The sequence below is a fragment of the Polyergus mexicanus genome, unplaced genomic scaffold (assembly GCF_030449975.1).
Source record: "Polyergus mexicanus isolate NDT 795.1 unplaced genomic scaffold, iyPolMexi1.0 SCAF_21, whole genome shotgun sequence".
Taxonomy (NCBI): domain Eukaryota; kingdom Metazoa; phylum Arthropoda; class Insecta; order Hymenoptera; family Formicidae; genus Polyergus; species Polyergus mexicanus.
This window is the reverse complement of record NW_027223341.1, coordinates 5,291,358-5,305,892: the sequence shown is the minus strand read 5'-3', so window position 1 is coordinate 5,305,892 and position 14,535 is coordinate 5,291,358. Positions and strand designations below refer to the sequence as shown.

At 35.5% G+C, this 14,535-nt stretch overlaps 2 protein-coding genes across 15 annotated transcripts in view; one reads left to right on the top strand and one right to left on the bottom strand.

Annotated features, from left to right (window-relative positions):
* Window positions 1-3,511, top strand: part of Rg (A kinase anchor protein rugose) — a 299,154-nt gene extending 295,643 nt beyond the window's left edge. For 12 of the 13 annotated variants that reach the window (XM_070311919.1, XM_070311917.1, XM_070311920.1 and 9 more), the window contains one exon: window positions 140-3,511. In XM_070311919.1, coding sequence (XP_070168020.1) covers window positions 140-230 — 91 coding nt within the window. In that variant the 3' untranslated portion in view covers window positions 231-3,511. The remainder of the gene's footprint in view (window positions 1-139) is intronic. The other variant, XM_070311918.1, reaches the window with a different exon arrangement.
* Window positions 3,512-7,987: 4,476 nt separating this feature from the next.
* Window positions 7,988-14,535, bottom strand: part of LOC138941949 (synaptotagmin-10) — a 36,988-nt gene continuing 30,440 nt past the window's right edge. The window contains exons 2-10 of one of the 2 annotated variants that reach the window (XM_070311923.1): window positions 12,847-13,109; window positions 12,609-12,755; window positions 12,243-12,374; window positions 11,287-11,441; window positions 10,978-11,146; window positions 10,755-10,875; window positions 10,412-10,583; window positions 10,124-10,325; window positions 7,988-9,954 (exon numbers count right to left, since the gene is read on the bottom strand). In XM_070311923.1, coding sequence (XP_070168024.1) covers window positions 10,124-10,325; window positions 10,412-10,583; window positions 10,755-10,875; window positions 10,978-11,146; window positions 11,287-11,441; window positions 12,243-12,374; window positions 12,609-12,755; window positions 12,847-13,109 — 1,361 coding nt within the window. In that variant the 3' untranslated portion in view covers window positions 7,988-9,954. The remainder of the gene's footprint in view (window positions 9,955-10,123; window positions 10,326-10,411; window positions 10,584-10,754; window positions 10,876-10,977; window positions 11,147-11,286; window positions 11,442-12,242; window positions 12,375-12,608; window positions 12,756-12,846; window positions 13,110-14,535) is intronic. The other variant, XM_070311922.1, reaches the window with a different exon arrangement.

Genomic DNA, 14,535 nt, shown 5'->3' with positions numbered 1-14,535 from the left:
GATATTTTAAAGATCATCTTTCTGTAATCGTTTAGCGACGTGATACGACATTTGCATATACATATTTTACGAATTTCACTGTAGCAATCAAGCGGCACATCCTTAATAAGACCAAGCATCAATGCATTTCGTTTTGTAGGTTTCTTCTAGCTGGTCTGGCAAATGGGTCCATTGTGATATTTCACATCGACTTCAACAGATGGCATCATGAGTTTCAGCAGCGTTACTGAAATTACGATTTTCTCTTCGCCTAAGAAAGTAAGGCGCCCATAAAATGTTAAAACAAACTTTTGCGCTTATCTCTTTAAATAATATGACAATTATGAACCTACATGTATGTCTCGGACAAATAGCGTTTCGTTCGCGTGATTACCCGTTGATCGTGGATCATTCACGAGAATTTACGAATGTGCGATAGAAACAAATATTGTATTATTTGCGCGACATTTGGGCCAGCTTCTTGTCGGACATTAGTTTTAGATTCGCCGCAATTTATTCAATATGCGAAATAATAATCTGTCAGTTGTTTCGGATTAAGTGCAGTGAGAGCGGGGCAATGTAACGAGTGCTGTATTTTTCAACGTAATATGCTATGGATTTTAACGTTCAGCAATAAATGTCGCTTTCGTGGCTGCGTGCAGTGCTTCCGTAAGAAGAAGCTCGAACGGAGGAAGATGCGCGAGATGCGATCACATTTATCTCTGCGCGTAATTACCGAGTCGAACTCATATCGCAAGTTAATAAAGCGTGAAAATATACGCGTATCGCTCGAAACGCTAGTCAATTAACCGAAGACTCGGATCTACTTATCTACGTTCGCAGCTGTTCGCGGATTATTTGCGCGAGTTTGTCTCAAACGGGCGTAAAGAAAAGAATACGCTCTACCGGAGGAAAATAATCGTTGATACGTGAAGAGAGAGAGAAATCGCGTCGACGAGACGGCGCAGCTGTGTGAACATATGTTATTTTTATGCCTGAAATTGCACTGTGGATTTCGCCACGAAATTTTAGCGTTAATGTCCAATGTAAATTCGGATATATTCTTCATGTTATATATATATATATATATATATATATATATATATATATATATATATATATATATACACATATATAGATACACAGACGTACATACACATGCGCGCTTACTTCCGTATATATATATGAGAGAGGACGAGGAGAAGAGGCGTATTTTATCGCGAGAGATTTGCATTGTATTCGTCGCAGACATATTAATGTCGCTCATGTCGAACTTTTTCGCTAAGCACCTTGTACGTTCAGTTTGGACTACATGCAAATGGACTGCGAACGCACTGCGTATCACTGAATACCAATGGGCCGGAATGGATACGTCGCTAATCATTCTCCGGATCGCGGTAATCAGTCCTCGCTACACTTTCTACACCCTAATATTCGCGTCCTTCAAAAGAGATCCTAATTTTTATCAAAGCCGTCCAGCTTAACTTTCGCGAGGATATTTCTTAGTATTTTCGCACGCGACGACGTATATTAATCAGCAAAGCAAGTTATTTAGGCTAAAGTAAAACATCCCGACGTCATCCTTAACATTGCGCGATTTGTGTCAAGGATCTGTGTGTAAATGCGTTATCCCTAGGATGACTCGAGTGACGATTGCGCAGAGTATACGAGAAAAAGTGAGAAAGTAAGAAAGAGCATAAATGTGAGTGAGAGAATGCAGATGTACACTTTACATTCAACAACGATGGGGAAGAAGATGCTTGATCGTGCATAAGTGGTAGAATTACTGGCTTGATTTTCGTTCGTACGTCATCGTAGAACGTGTGATAGCTGTCTTGTGGTAGGTATTACTTACTAAATACTGTTTTGAATCCTGTTTCGCGAAGAAGCCACAAAACATGGGATATCGTATAGGTATATAGCCTTCAGTTGTTTGTACGTATTCTGAATATAGTGTCTTGTCGTCATCTCGGGAGGTCTTACAATCTTGCGTAACAAGTAATTATTTATCTATTTAAGGGGAAATTATTCCGTTATCACTGTTTAATAGCCATGTGACTATAACGGATGTATTTTCAAAGTTATCGCAACAGAGTAGTCGAAAAATCTTTGAGTATACGAGAAAATGATGAGAGGTGCAAGGGCGCGAAGAAAGAAAGAGGAGGGAATACGGGACGATAAGAGAAAAAAGAGAAAGCATAAATGTGTAATCTATTCGGAGCGAATGTTTTACGGATCGCAGTTGATGATCGCGACGAGATTTAAGAAAGGTTGCCGTAAAATATAGATTTATATATATTATATATATAATTATTATTATTATACAATTATATTATACAATTAGAGCGAATGAATCAATCATTATTTGGTTCGTTTAATTGAACGATTGATGTATTCAATTTTGGGAATTATTTAGCTCATTATCGAACTAGTCGGAAAGTGATGTAAAGGAATCTGGAATATTCGTATTGCAATATCAACAAAATCAGCTTAAATAGAGCTTTATAAAGTGGCCGAAATCTTCCGCATTTTTAATAAATTTTAATAAATATTGAAAAATGTTGAATGTTAGAAAAAATTCAAGTTTTAAGTGGCCAGTATTGAGTTTGGTATCACGGCAAGGAATAAATTTTTGACATCTCGATATGTGTTCTAATCAAGGATTATCATCGAGTGACCGCGTCGCGAGTCATCTGCGATCCTCGGCATTTAATATAGGTATATCGATACACTTAAAAAAAAATATGCCCTACTGTTTATACGCGTAGGTGTATAAAGTAAAGGCATAGCGCCGTGTCGTTTACAAGCGATCGATCACCTTGAGTTTTGCGAGATCACGGTATATATGCGCGATACGATTGTAATATCGATTCCTGCTGTGTGCACCGGACGATCAGATGGCAATTCGCTTGCACAACCGATAATCGTACAATTTTTAATCGTATAGGAGAATGTTACGTGTGCAACATGTTAATAATGGTGTATTGTTAGTACTGTTCCGTTGGTTTTGTTCGCGCGATAAAATAAAATGACCCAGTCAGCCAGGTCTGTTCTAACAGATATTGCCAAGTGCTTGCTACAAATTATTGTCAGCAAAAAGGCTACAAATTTGGTACAAGAGTTGTTATTACCGATTAAGCTGGCAGATTGCCGCCAAGAATCAAGCAAAGCTTGCTAACATAACTACACAGCAAATTGGCGACAGAAACCGAGCAAAGCTTGCTGACATGACTGACATCAGATTGTCGGCAAAAATTGAGCAGGATCTAGAGTGCGCAATTTGATGGCAAATTGGCAGCAAAAACCGAACAAAATCTGCAGCTTATTACAAAGTATTATAAAATAGTTCAGTCGCTTATCGCTATGCGGCGCGTTATTCATTATCTATACCCGTATTCAAATTCTTGTCATGAGTGTATAAAGTCTACAAAATTCTAATAATATTATAATATATATATTTCTATCAGTTCAATTTTTGACATAATTCTTATACAGGAAATTCAGATATTGAATTGATTTTTGGCAAATCGGACAGATAATTGTTCGATTTTCACTTATTCAAACAATTTCTGTCCAAAAAGATCTTTAATTTTATAAATTAAGTTATTTGAATTTACTTATATGTTTTAACATATTAATATATGATTTTATATAATGTCTAATTATCTAATGGTCATTTTATGACCAAAACTTATCATCATTTTGTTACTTAGGATTAAGGCTTTAAATCTATTTAAATATATACTTTTATATGAATGGCCAAAAGCTGCAGAATTTGTTCGGTTTTTGCTGACAATCTGCTATCAGATTGTCTTGCGCAGATCTTGCTCGATTTTTGCCATCAATTTGACGTCAAATCATGTCAAGCTTTGCTCGGTTTTTGCCGTCAATTTGCTGTCAGGTTATGTCAACAAGCTTTGTCACCAAAACACAAGCTTAATGTGGACACAGATGGCACTGGATTTGTTACCAAGTTTTGAGCGAATTTGATGCCAATTTGGCAACAATTTGTTATCAAATTGCTTACTGGGGAATGAACAAGAAACGATGGCAATCGAAGAATAGAACGAAAGGAACGAGAAGCCAAGGGTTTGGGTCTGAGTGCTTTCAATATAATATCACTAACTCTGTCGCATACATGTGAAAAAAAAAAAAAATTTCTGTCACGCATTTAAATGTTTACATGTATTGATGTATAGGCGCGTACTCTCTATCGACATTTTATTTTCGCTATAGAAATACGATTATAAAAACGAGAAAGAGAAGCACCACAGGACATTCCAACTGCATTTTCTGCTTTTTACCCATTTACAATTGCATTTGTCCAGATTATTCAGATTGATTAAATTAAGGAAGAAACAACCAAAATTGGCAAACTTGAAGAAAGCATTGTGACACACTTGTTCGCGAGTACGATGTATTCGATTAGGCAGCACCCAGTTTCGTATTAATCGATGAGCGCGAAGACAACGTAACGGGTGAGAATACATCGGGGGTAAGAAAAAAAAAATTGCATAAGAAGAATTTTTACATTTGTCTATAATAGATGTGTGAGAATGTGCTGCTTTTTAAGCATGTTGTTAGTGAATTCCCTCCATATTGCTAATATATGCATAAAAGAAGTTAACTCAGATCGATTTCTGTCCGCGTACTTGAACGTTTCAGTACATAAAAAAAATATATATATATATATTGCTAAATATTTTAAATAACGCTAAGTACAACGCTACAAGAGTTTGCCTATATTATTATTATTATGATTTATTGCCATTATATTATTATTAATATTCTTATTATTAAACGATTGTGTGGTCACGCATGAACGTACTTAATATTAACGATTATCTATACAGGAGCATGGATTTGTATATTCGTCGGATAAGGCTCTTAATGTTTGCGTGTTAAGTGATAATAATTTACTTACCCCCACATTACTATTACGAAAAAGGCGCGAAGAACTGTGTAAAGTTTTATCCGGTTTGTTCACATATGCCGCGAGCTGCCCATAGAGAAGTACTTACATCTAAGATTAATCGATGCGTCTTTAATGTTTTATAAGCATTCGTAATCACGGGCTGGAAATGAGAGATGAACGACGCTGCAAAAAACACGCAACACGGATATAACACTTAAGCGCTTACTTATTAGGCTCGTATTATCTACCTAAGTCTGTTTTAAGCCTCTCAAAGGAGACTGTTAAGAGTGACGCGGAAGGGAGAGGGAGAGGGAGAAAGTAGTCAACGTAAAAGCCATAGCAAAGATGCTCAACTGAACGGTAAATCGACATTTCGATTCTCACGAGAAAGTGTGTAAAATCAATCGAAAAAGCTTCTGTTATGTGTGTTTTTTTTTTTTTAATTACACATCACACACGAATAGTCAATATATACATTGTAGTCGTGAAAATTGGAGCAATCGCGATCGCGCGGATCCAATGGAGGCTCGCGCCGTGTATCGTTTGCGCCGAATCGTTTTATAAGCATAACTCGTTTTTCCGACTCCGAACAAGCGACACGATCTAACATTCGCGCCCCCATCCGCGTCCGCGCGAATCATGGTCGAGCTCTTCCGATTTACGGAACGTTAACGCGCGATTACATCTCGTCAGGATCGAGCCTCCCGCCGATATACGGACCATCTCGACGGTTCGAATGGTTTTGTCACTACAAATTTTTCGTGACACCCGCACGCAGCGAAAGTACGACCCAATCGATCGCGTTCGTAAACGGAGATTGTAATTAGGGGCCTAAGATTGTTTTGCCGTTAAAGTTAAAAAGCATGATTTCCGTGACGGTTCGATGCTCGATCGGTGAATGCAGGATGACCGGGGCGCGCAATGTGTCGAAAAAGTCTCGACACATTATGTGTCTCGTATGATTTCCGACGAAGCCAAATCACGTAATCACGGACATCGACGATCAACCTCGTCGTTGACGGGATATACACGGTACAGATTTATTCCCGCCACTTTTAAGAAGTACTACTAGGTAGAGAAATACTTAAGTCTCGTTGCTACATAACAGTATAAGCTCTATCGCTTATTTTATACTTAGAAGTATCGTAATGTTTCGATTATAGAGATAACATAATGGGAAAGTTGTATCTTAGCATAAGCTAGAATAATCTGTAAAGATAAGTAGTCAAATAAATGAAAAGTACATTTGATGTTGCATACAATCCTTTTTCTTTATAATTTTGACCAAAAAACTCGATATTTTAATTATTAGGTGTACAACTTTGCTTCCGCCGTTTTCCTATAGATGGCTTTAGCGGTAAGTAGTGGTCGAAATAAATAGATCATAGACGTCGTGCGATAAACTTGGGCATCTGTCAACATAACCCCAATAGAAACATTAATCGATTTGTGTCCGCATCATAAAGTTATTCCCGATTGAAAATGTCAGTTTACGAGCCAAATTCTCGTCATTCGCGGGAGGTTTTAATTTTCCGCTTCAATATGAAGAAATCTGCGGCTGAGGCTCATCGAAGGCTCTCAAATACTTATGGCGAAGCCGCTATTAGCGAAAGAACGTGTCGTGAGTGGTTTCAACGCTTCAAGAACGGTGATTTTCACGTCGAAGACCGGCATAGCGGTGGAAGGGAGAAGGTTTTCGAAGATGCAGAATTGGAGGCATTACTTAATGAAGACTCGAGTCAAAGTCAAAAAGAATTGGCACGATCATTGGGAGTAACTCAACAAGCAATTTCAAAATGTATAACCGTTTTTTACAATAAAGCCTCGAATTTCGGAAAAAAAAACGGCGGAAACAAAGTTGTACACCTAATATATAATTTAATATTATTGAAAATATAAGGGATAAGAATGGAACATAATGATCTCTGCCTTGTTATGATTTATTTCTGTCGTTCATGAACATAACAGAGAGCACTGCGCGCTCAAATATACAATGTAGATACGTACTTGTTAGAAAAGTATACACATCATCTATATCGATATTATTGTTACTTGCCCATAAATTAATTGCATGTATGCGAACACAATCGCGTTCATAATTAGAGTAGATCTTAAACAAAGTACGTATTCTCGCCAATTTAAACAATTATGTCAAATTAAGAATATAATTATCAATATACACGCATTCGTTTATATATATAATTTACTTTCTACATATTTCTAGATTCATGAAAGATATGTGTAATTATTACTTTATAATCCAGCCGGAAAAAAGAGTTTGCATACATTTCCTTTTTTATATATAAATTATAACTCGTCTGTATTTGAAACAAATGAAAAGCACATTTTTCTGAAGCTTACGTAACGAAAACTGAACAAAAGCTTACTTTAGCATCATACCCGGGAGAGATTTAAATAATTTATAACAGCATTAGCATTGGGAGTTCACATTTTACATCGCGTTCTTATCTCTCGGGCTATTTAAGCGCTGCTTTCAATATGAAGCGACTGAATTCACTTATTACAAGAAATTTATTTGAGAAAGCTCAGTCCTGTGGTATAGAGTGACCCACTTGTACGAAAAATACAATACATTCTCTTTTTATTTTATTTTATTTTATTTTATTTTTTTTCTTCATGGGCATCGCTGAAACAATGGAGTAAATGGAAAATTTTCTGGGGTGAGGATTTGGAAAGATGTTCCTTACGACTTACAGGCAGGCATATATAGTCGGAAGTATATCGACTCGAAATATAGTTATAGTAGGATACTCTAGGATTGCTATAGCGAGCAGACTAAAGTTTCTATTTTAAGCATGCGTGATTGAACTTTTTGCTTTTAATCATACTACATTGTTATTTTTTGTTGGCACATTTTCCATTAGTCAATATATGTCACTCGAAATATATCACCAGTTTTGATATTATTCTTATCTATATATAGTTTGTATAATATATAATTTCTATTAGGTGTACAACTTTGCTTCCGCCGTTTTCCTATAGATGGCTTTAGCGGTAAGTAGTGGTCGAAATAAATAGATCATAGACGTCATGCGATAAACTTGGGCATCTGTCAACATAACCCCAATAGAAACATTAGTCGATTTGTGTTCGCATCATAAAGTTATTCTCGATTGAAAATGTCAGTTTACGAGCCAAATTCTCGTCATTCGCGGGAGGTTTTAATTTTCCGCTTCAATATGAAGAAATCTGCGGCTGAGGCTCATCGAATGCTCTCAAATACTTATGGCGAAGCCGCTATTAGCGAAAGAACGGTGTCGTGAGTGGTTTCAACGCTTCAAGAACGGTGATTTTCACGTCGAAGACCGTTATAGCGATGGAAGAGAGAAGATTTTCGAAGATTGGAGGCATTACTTAATGAAGACTCGAGTCAAGGTCAAAAAGAATTGGCACGATCATTGGGAGTGACTCAACAAGCAATTTCAAAATGTATAACCAGTTTTTTACAATAAAGCCTCGAATTTCGGGGAAAAAAACGGCTGAAGTAAAGTTGCACACCTAATATATACATGTAAATATTACGTATACCTTTTTCATAATGCAACTTATATCTTATATCTCTCAATTTCTTTATGCGATTGACAAGAGGTTGATTAAATTCAAATTTATAGACACACTTTAATATTTCGATCAATCAAAAGAATGTAGATATATGTTGTACACAAATCAAATCTTTATTTCGTCACTTATTAAAAAATTGACTCATCCAATTTTCAATTTGTTTATACTCGGCCATTTTCCAGAGAAACGCCCATATTTCATAATATTCAGATACTTTCCTGTGTATACCATCCTATGTATATATGTATATGTCATCAAATAAATATATTTAAAAATATATCAAAGTACAATTATTAAATTCGCAGATCTGATTACAAAAATGCAATTCTCAAATAAATTAAATAGATTTCTCGCTGGAATTTTTTATTTATACTAAATCTTTATAGAATTATTTTGATTATATCTTCAAACATACATGTACACATAAATGATATATTTATAATATATCAAATTATATAAGAGGATTTTGTGCGCATCGCGCGCGCGTTCTTGTTCTCTCTTTTTTCCTCTTAACATATATAATTTCTTATACAATCTAAATGTATATTATTATCAGGTTCACAATCGAATAGTCGCATCCATTACAAATGTATTGTACATGCGTGTACGAAGCGACTACTGATATTATATGATGCCAAAATCACGTTATACATGTTGCTTATGTTGCGTATACGCCAGTGTTCAGATACATTATCACAAATAGTGCCCGTTGTCGGGCATTATATCTAAACATGTATCACGTTAATAGAACATTTGCGCAGAAATTCTAGCGAGCGTGAAATAATAAACGATGCATGTATGGAGATTCAACGCGCGCGTTCAGTATCTGTACTATTTTAGAAATACTATCGGTATTCAATTGTACTCCGTTGTTAATCCAGCTAATGATCTGTCGTTTAAATCTTGCCCGCACTTGTTCGGTCTCGCCTTTATCGAGGATAAGGCCTTATATTCCATGCGTTTATATGTATCTTCTATAAAAACTTATGTATGTATATATATATATCTGATTTTTCGCTTATTAATCTAAAAACATTTAAGCTATCGTCATGCTCAACATCACGTATGACAGGAAAATTCTACGGGGATATTGCAAATACAATCTGTATTTGAAATGGTGCGGGACCAGCCTGCACTTTATCGCGAGCAGCATATTATCTCGATAGAAAGACAAAGCGAAATGCAAATCGCGATCTCGCTTCCGTCACGATCACCGTCAGATCGTTGGAATTGAGCAACGTACGTTTCGCGAAAGATCGAGCTTTCTACTAGATCGGATCGTTTATTATTTCATGCCTGCTACACGAGGTGAGGTTACAAAGCACAGAATTTGCCCCCCGGCCCTTTGACACAGAGATTGTACTTAAGTCAGTCAAGCGATGTGCATTAAATGACGACAGAAGGAAACAATGTCCAAGCCGACGTTCGACAATATTTGCGAGCTTCCGCAGTGTTTACTTTCCGCCTTTTGTCTTCATCTGCAATGCAAGCTTTGTCATAATCGTTCGATAACAATAGAAACGATAAAAGTTTTACCATCTTATTGCGAGAGAATCGAGATCCCTATTTCTATTAAGACAATAGACGGGATTAAAATAATTTAATTAACTATTTTACAATAACGCAGATGAGATTTAATTAACTCACCTACCTGTTTAAGCAGCTCAAGCTTACTGGAAGTGCATCGGAATCCATGACTGGAATATGGCCAGACACGGTCTCCGTCAACGGGTACCATTGCGCTACCGGTTTTCTCGGATTATCCAACATCTCTAGCCAATGATCTCGGCCGATTCCAATAAAGCTCGATCCAATTGCCGTACAACCCATCAGCTCATTCGAACCAATTCTAGTGTGGTTAAATTATTAAATTTGAAAATTTACTTTCTTATTTAAAAATTTTACATTTATAATTTGCTGAAAATTTTCTCTCACCTATCGTAATCGATTACTTTCACTATAAGACTGACGTCCTCGATATTGTCCGCGGGTACATCGAAGACAAGTGCCTCATTGTAGATGGGATAAAGTGTATTTTTTTTCACCGTTGTCTTTTTCTTCTTAATCCTTTTACCTTGGCATAACAGATAGACTTTCACGTAAGGATCTAACGAAGAGATGAAACAAAGTTATAATCGGTACAAATAAAGTACAATATATTTTTTTTTAATTAGAAAGAAAATGTAATTAATTTAATAATCATATTAAATTTTGTATAAGAAATATTTTATCAATAATGTTGCAAGAAAAATCTGATCTTATCCGATTTTTTAAGCACCTGATTTGCCCGTTATATCCATGGCTTTAAGATTTCTAGCTTTGATCACGGTTAATGTCAAACGACCGGCCGTTGGTAGATAGCATAACGACAACATCAATTCTCCTAGATCTACTTTTTCCTGTAAATAATATTAAAAGTTAAAATTATAAAGTTACTACGAAACTGAGTAATTGCTTCAGAATAATCAAGCGTTTATCCCACCCCAAACAAATAAAATTACCTGCAAGGCGCAGAGAATGTCCATCGTATATTCAATTTCTTGTTCAAGGTCGGTGCAATCTAAGAGTCCTTTAAGAACTACCTGTCCAATGAGATCGTGACGTGAAAAGCGATCAAAATCGTAGACCGAGAATTGTAGATAACGTTCCCGCAAGTCTTCATACGACACGCTGACAAGATAAATTATACGTTAAATTTTTACTCCGGTTTTTGTAATTTATTTTCCGTAATTATATCATTTAGCGAGGATAATTAAATGTTAACAATATATCTTTCAAGATACAATACATTACATCGTAAATTGTCTTACCTGAAGATAAATGTCTCATTGAATATCGGATTCAAATTCTTTCGATGTACTTTTGTCTGGAATTTCTTCTTTCTATCTGGCAACAGATATACTTTGATATACGGATCACTGCTACCCGTTACATCTTTTATTGGCAATTCGCGAGCTTCCAGAACCTAACATCAAAGAATCAAGCATCATCAAACCTGATGGTTTCTACATTGAATAAGATAAGATGATAATAATATTATGTTTTCAGAGGATGATACACGTAAAGATAATAATAAATGCTATCTTTATCTTACACATCTAAATTTAATAATTAATAGTAAAAAAAGATTGTGATTAATGAAATCTGTTACGTCACGATAAGTGAGTATGATATATAATCAGAGAATACAAGACCTGATTCTTACAAATAAACGTACGCGCGACAATTTTAAAATATTGTTGTATTTCTATAAAAATTAGCACGACCTGTATATATAAAATTAATATTAACGCGTTTGAATTCGTCACGTGCAGAAATAGCTTAATGTACTGACACTGACATCACCTAATTCGCGTTACCATGTGGTTAACGGCAATATAGCATAGAATATGTGTCCATCACAAATGCAATATTCTGATACTTCATTATCGTTATCCAATATCTTTCATTTGTGCTGAATATAACCTAGATACATATTTTCAATTCGCATACTCAGTTTAAATGCAAACTTATTAATTCGTACGTATTATTTTTATTGATTAGTCAAAATTTCATAACGTTAAAAATTAAATCTATTTTGTTTAATATTTTTTATGTGTTTAAATTAAATATATGTTGTTTTTTTTTTTTATTTTTTTTATTGTCATGTCAATTCGAGTAAATACATTTAACCATATTATTTATAATATACCACTAGTCTAACTACAGTCTTATTTTAATTTAATTTTCCTTTGTGATAGCTCTTAAATATATTAGTTTAACTTACTTTAACGACAAGTCCTTCGATTTCCTTGTCATAGCGCAGAGCGAAATGTAGTTTGCCGGCATATTCCATCTCTGTTGTACTGGAACTTTCCGCGCTCTCTTGTCTCACAAGCTCTTCTTTGTACAATTCGGGCTGCGATATTAATAGTTTACATCAATTATATTATATTTTATAAATAAAAATAATTAATTTTCATTATTCAAATATTCATATACAGTATTATTGATCAAGTACTAATAATAATACGAAGATGAACAGAAAACGGAACTCTGTACATTATACGATAAGTTTTAAAAGAAATCAAATAGCAATGCATTGCCATTTGACATGTATTATAACAAGTTTACGGAATATCAGTATAAATACCTTGATAAGACCAAGGCTAGAATCGCTGCGATTTTCGAAGCTACAAATGCTGAACTTAATGTTAGGCAAATCAAGGCGATGCGATAGCTGACGTTGGAAGCTTTGATGTCTCATTGGTACGATGGGCAAAGTGGTTTGACGCAACACCTGGGGCGAAATATTAACATTGAGACAACCGTAAAACTGTAGGATGTTAGTAATGCCGGCTGTCATATTGATTCAACTTTGTCGACAATACCTTTTTATTCTCTTTCTGCTCCTGAACATATTCATGAGTGATCGGTTCCGATTGTAGATCCGGGAGAGAATGACTGATTCGGATCGCATTCTGTTGAGTCTGATCAGTCTCAGTATCCTCGAGATTCTCATGTCGAGTCATGTTTATCAACCATCGCCAAGTAGAAGAGCATTGGAAACTCACAGCCGCCAAGAGAACCAGAACAACTAAAGCCACTCCTGCAGCTATCAATAGCTGATAGGGAAAATTCTCGCTCCATTCCTCTGTAAAATGAAGAGCGCTTTTCACTGAGACTTTGCATTAAAATTAGACAAATATTAGTAAATTCATAAAGCGATTACAAATAAAGCAATTAATGAATTTTTTTTTTAAACAATATATAAAATTGATGTTTGTGATATATTTTTATAAATGTCTGTTGCTTGGAATAAGTTCCACGGAATGCTACATTTGCGTAGGTAAGACCGTAACACAGTAAAAGGGTCGAATAAAATATTCACTAGTGCATTCGTAACGCCCTGAAACGTTAGGGAGAGAGCACGTGACTTAAATTTCAGATAAAAAAATTTATATTATGTAATTGTTACTAATTATATATGTCGGGTATTATATTTCAAATCCCTATTTGTTGATAAGTGAAGCATTCATTATTGAAAAAAATATAAAAATTCCGTATAATTTTTATCAGTTTTACGCGATAGAAAAAAGAAAATGCAAATGAGAAAATACACTTTAAGTAAATTGCGTGTGTATGTGGGTTTGATGGGAAATATATGGTACTATTGTACGCAGCCTACGACAAAGAAGAAGGTATTCTTCGGTTTGGCTGGCGCAAATGAAGAAGAGGCTCACCACTACACGCTTCGTGGTTGAACGAGCTTTCCGTTCTCGTTTATGTCGGAAACAATGAGTGTCCTGCTAATGACAGGAATAACTTCGCTTTTACTTTAACGTGAAACGAGTTATATGTACACGATATACGGTGTACTACTCCTTTTGAAATATTTTACGCTTTGGTTTGATGCTTAAGTTGTACACTAATGATTATTATAATTATCTTATTTTGTATGTATATATATATATATATATACCAGGTATATAAATATGAAACCGGAATTTTTGTAAAGAAAATATACGTTTATTGTATGAAAATAATAAAAAATATTTTATTCGAAGTATTGTCCATTGCTAGCTACACATTTTTCCCATCTCTCTGACAATTTGTGGATGCCACGCCAAAAAAACTGTTGCTCCTTTGAGGCAAACCAGTCATCGAGCCATTTTCGTAAGAAATGAAACGCTGCTCAGCAAGTGCATGTCCCATCTATGCAAATAAGTAGTAATCGGATGGAGCCAAGTCTAGTGAGTAAGTCGCATGCGAAAGTATTTCCCAACTAAACGCCTCAATCGTTTCCTTGACCGGTTTTGCCGTGTGTGATGGTGCATTATCATGAAGCAAAATCACTTTGTGTTGCCTTTTTTGATATTCTGGTCGTTTTTCACGCAAAGCTTGATTCAAATCGAGTTGTTGTTGCGTTTAAGCGTCATCCTCATTCAACAATGTTTGCAATTCGCTGTCTTCAAACTTTTTCGGTGGTCTTCCACGTTCTTCGTTTCTCACGTCAAAATCGCCACTCTTGAATTTTTTAAACCACTCAAAGCACTGTGATTTACCAAGAGTATGCTCAC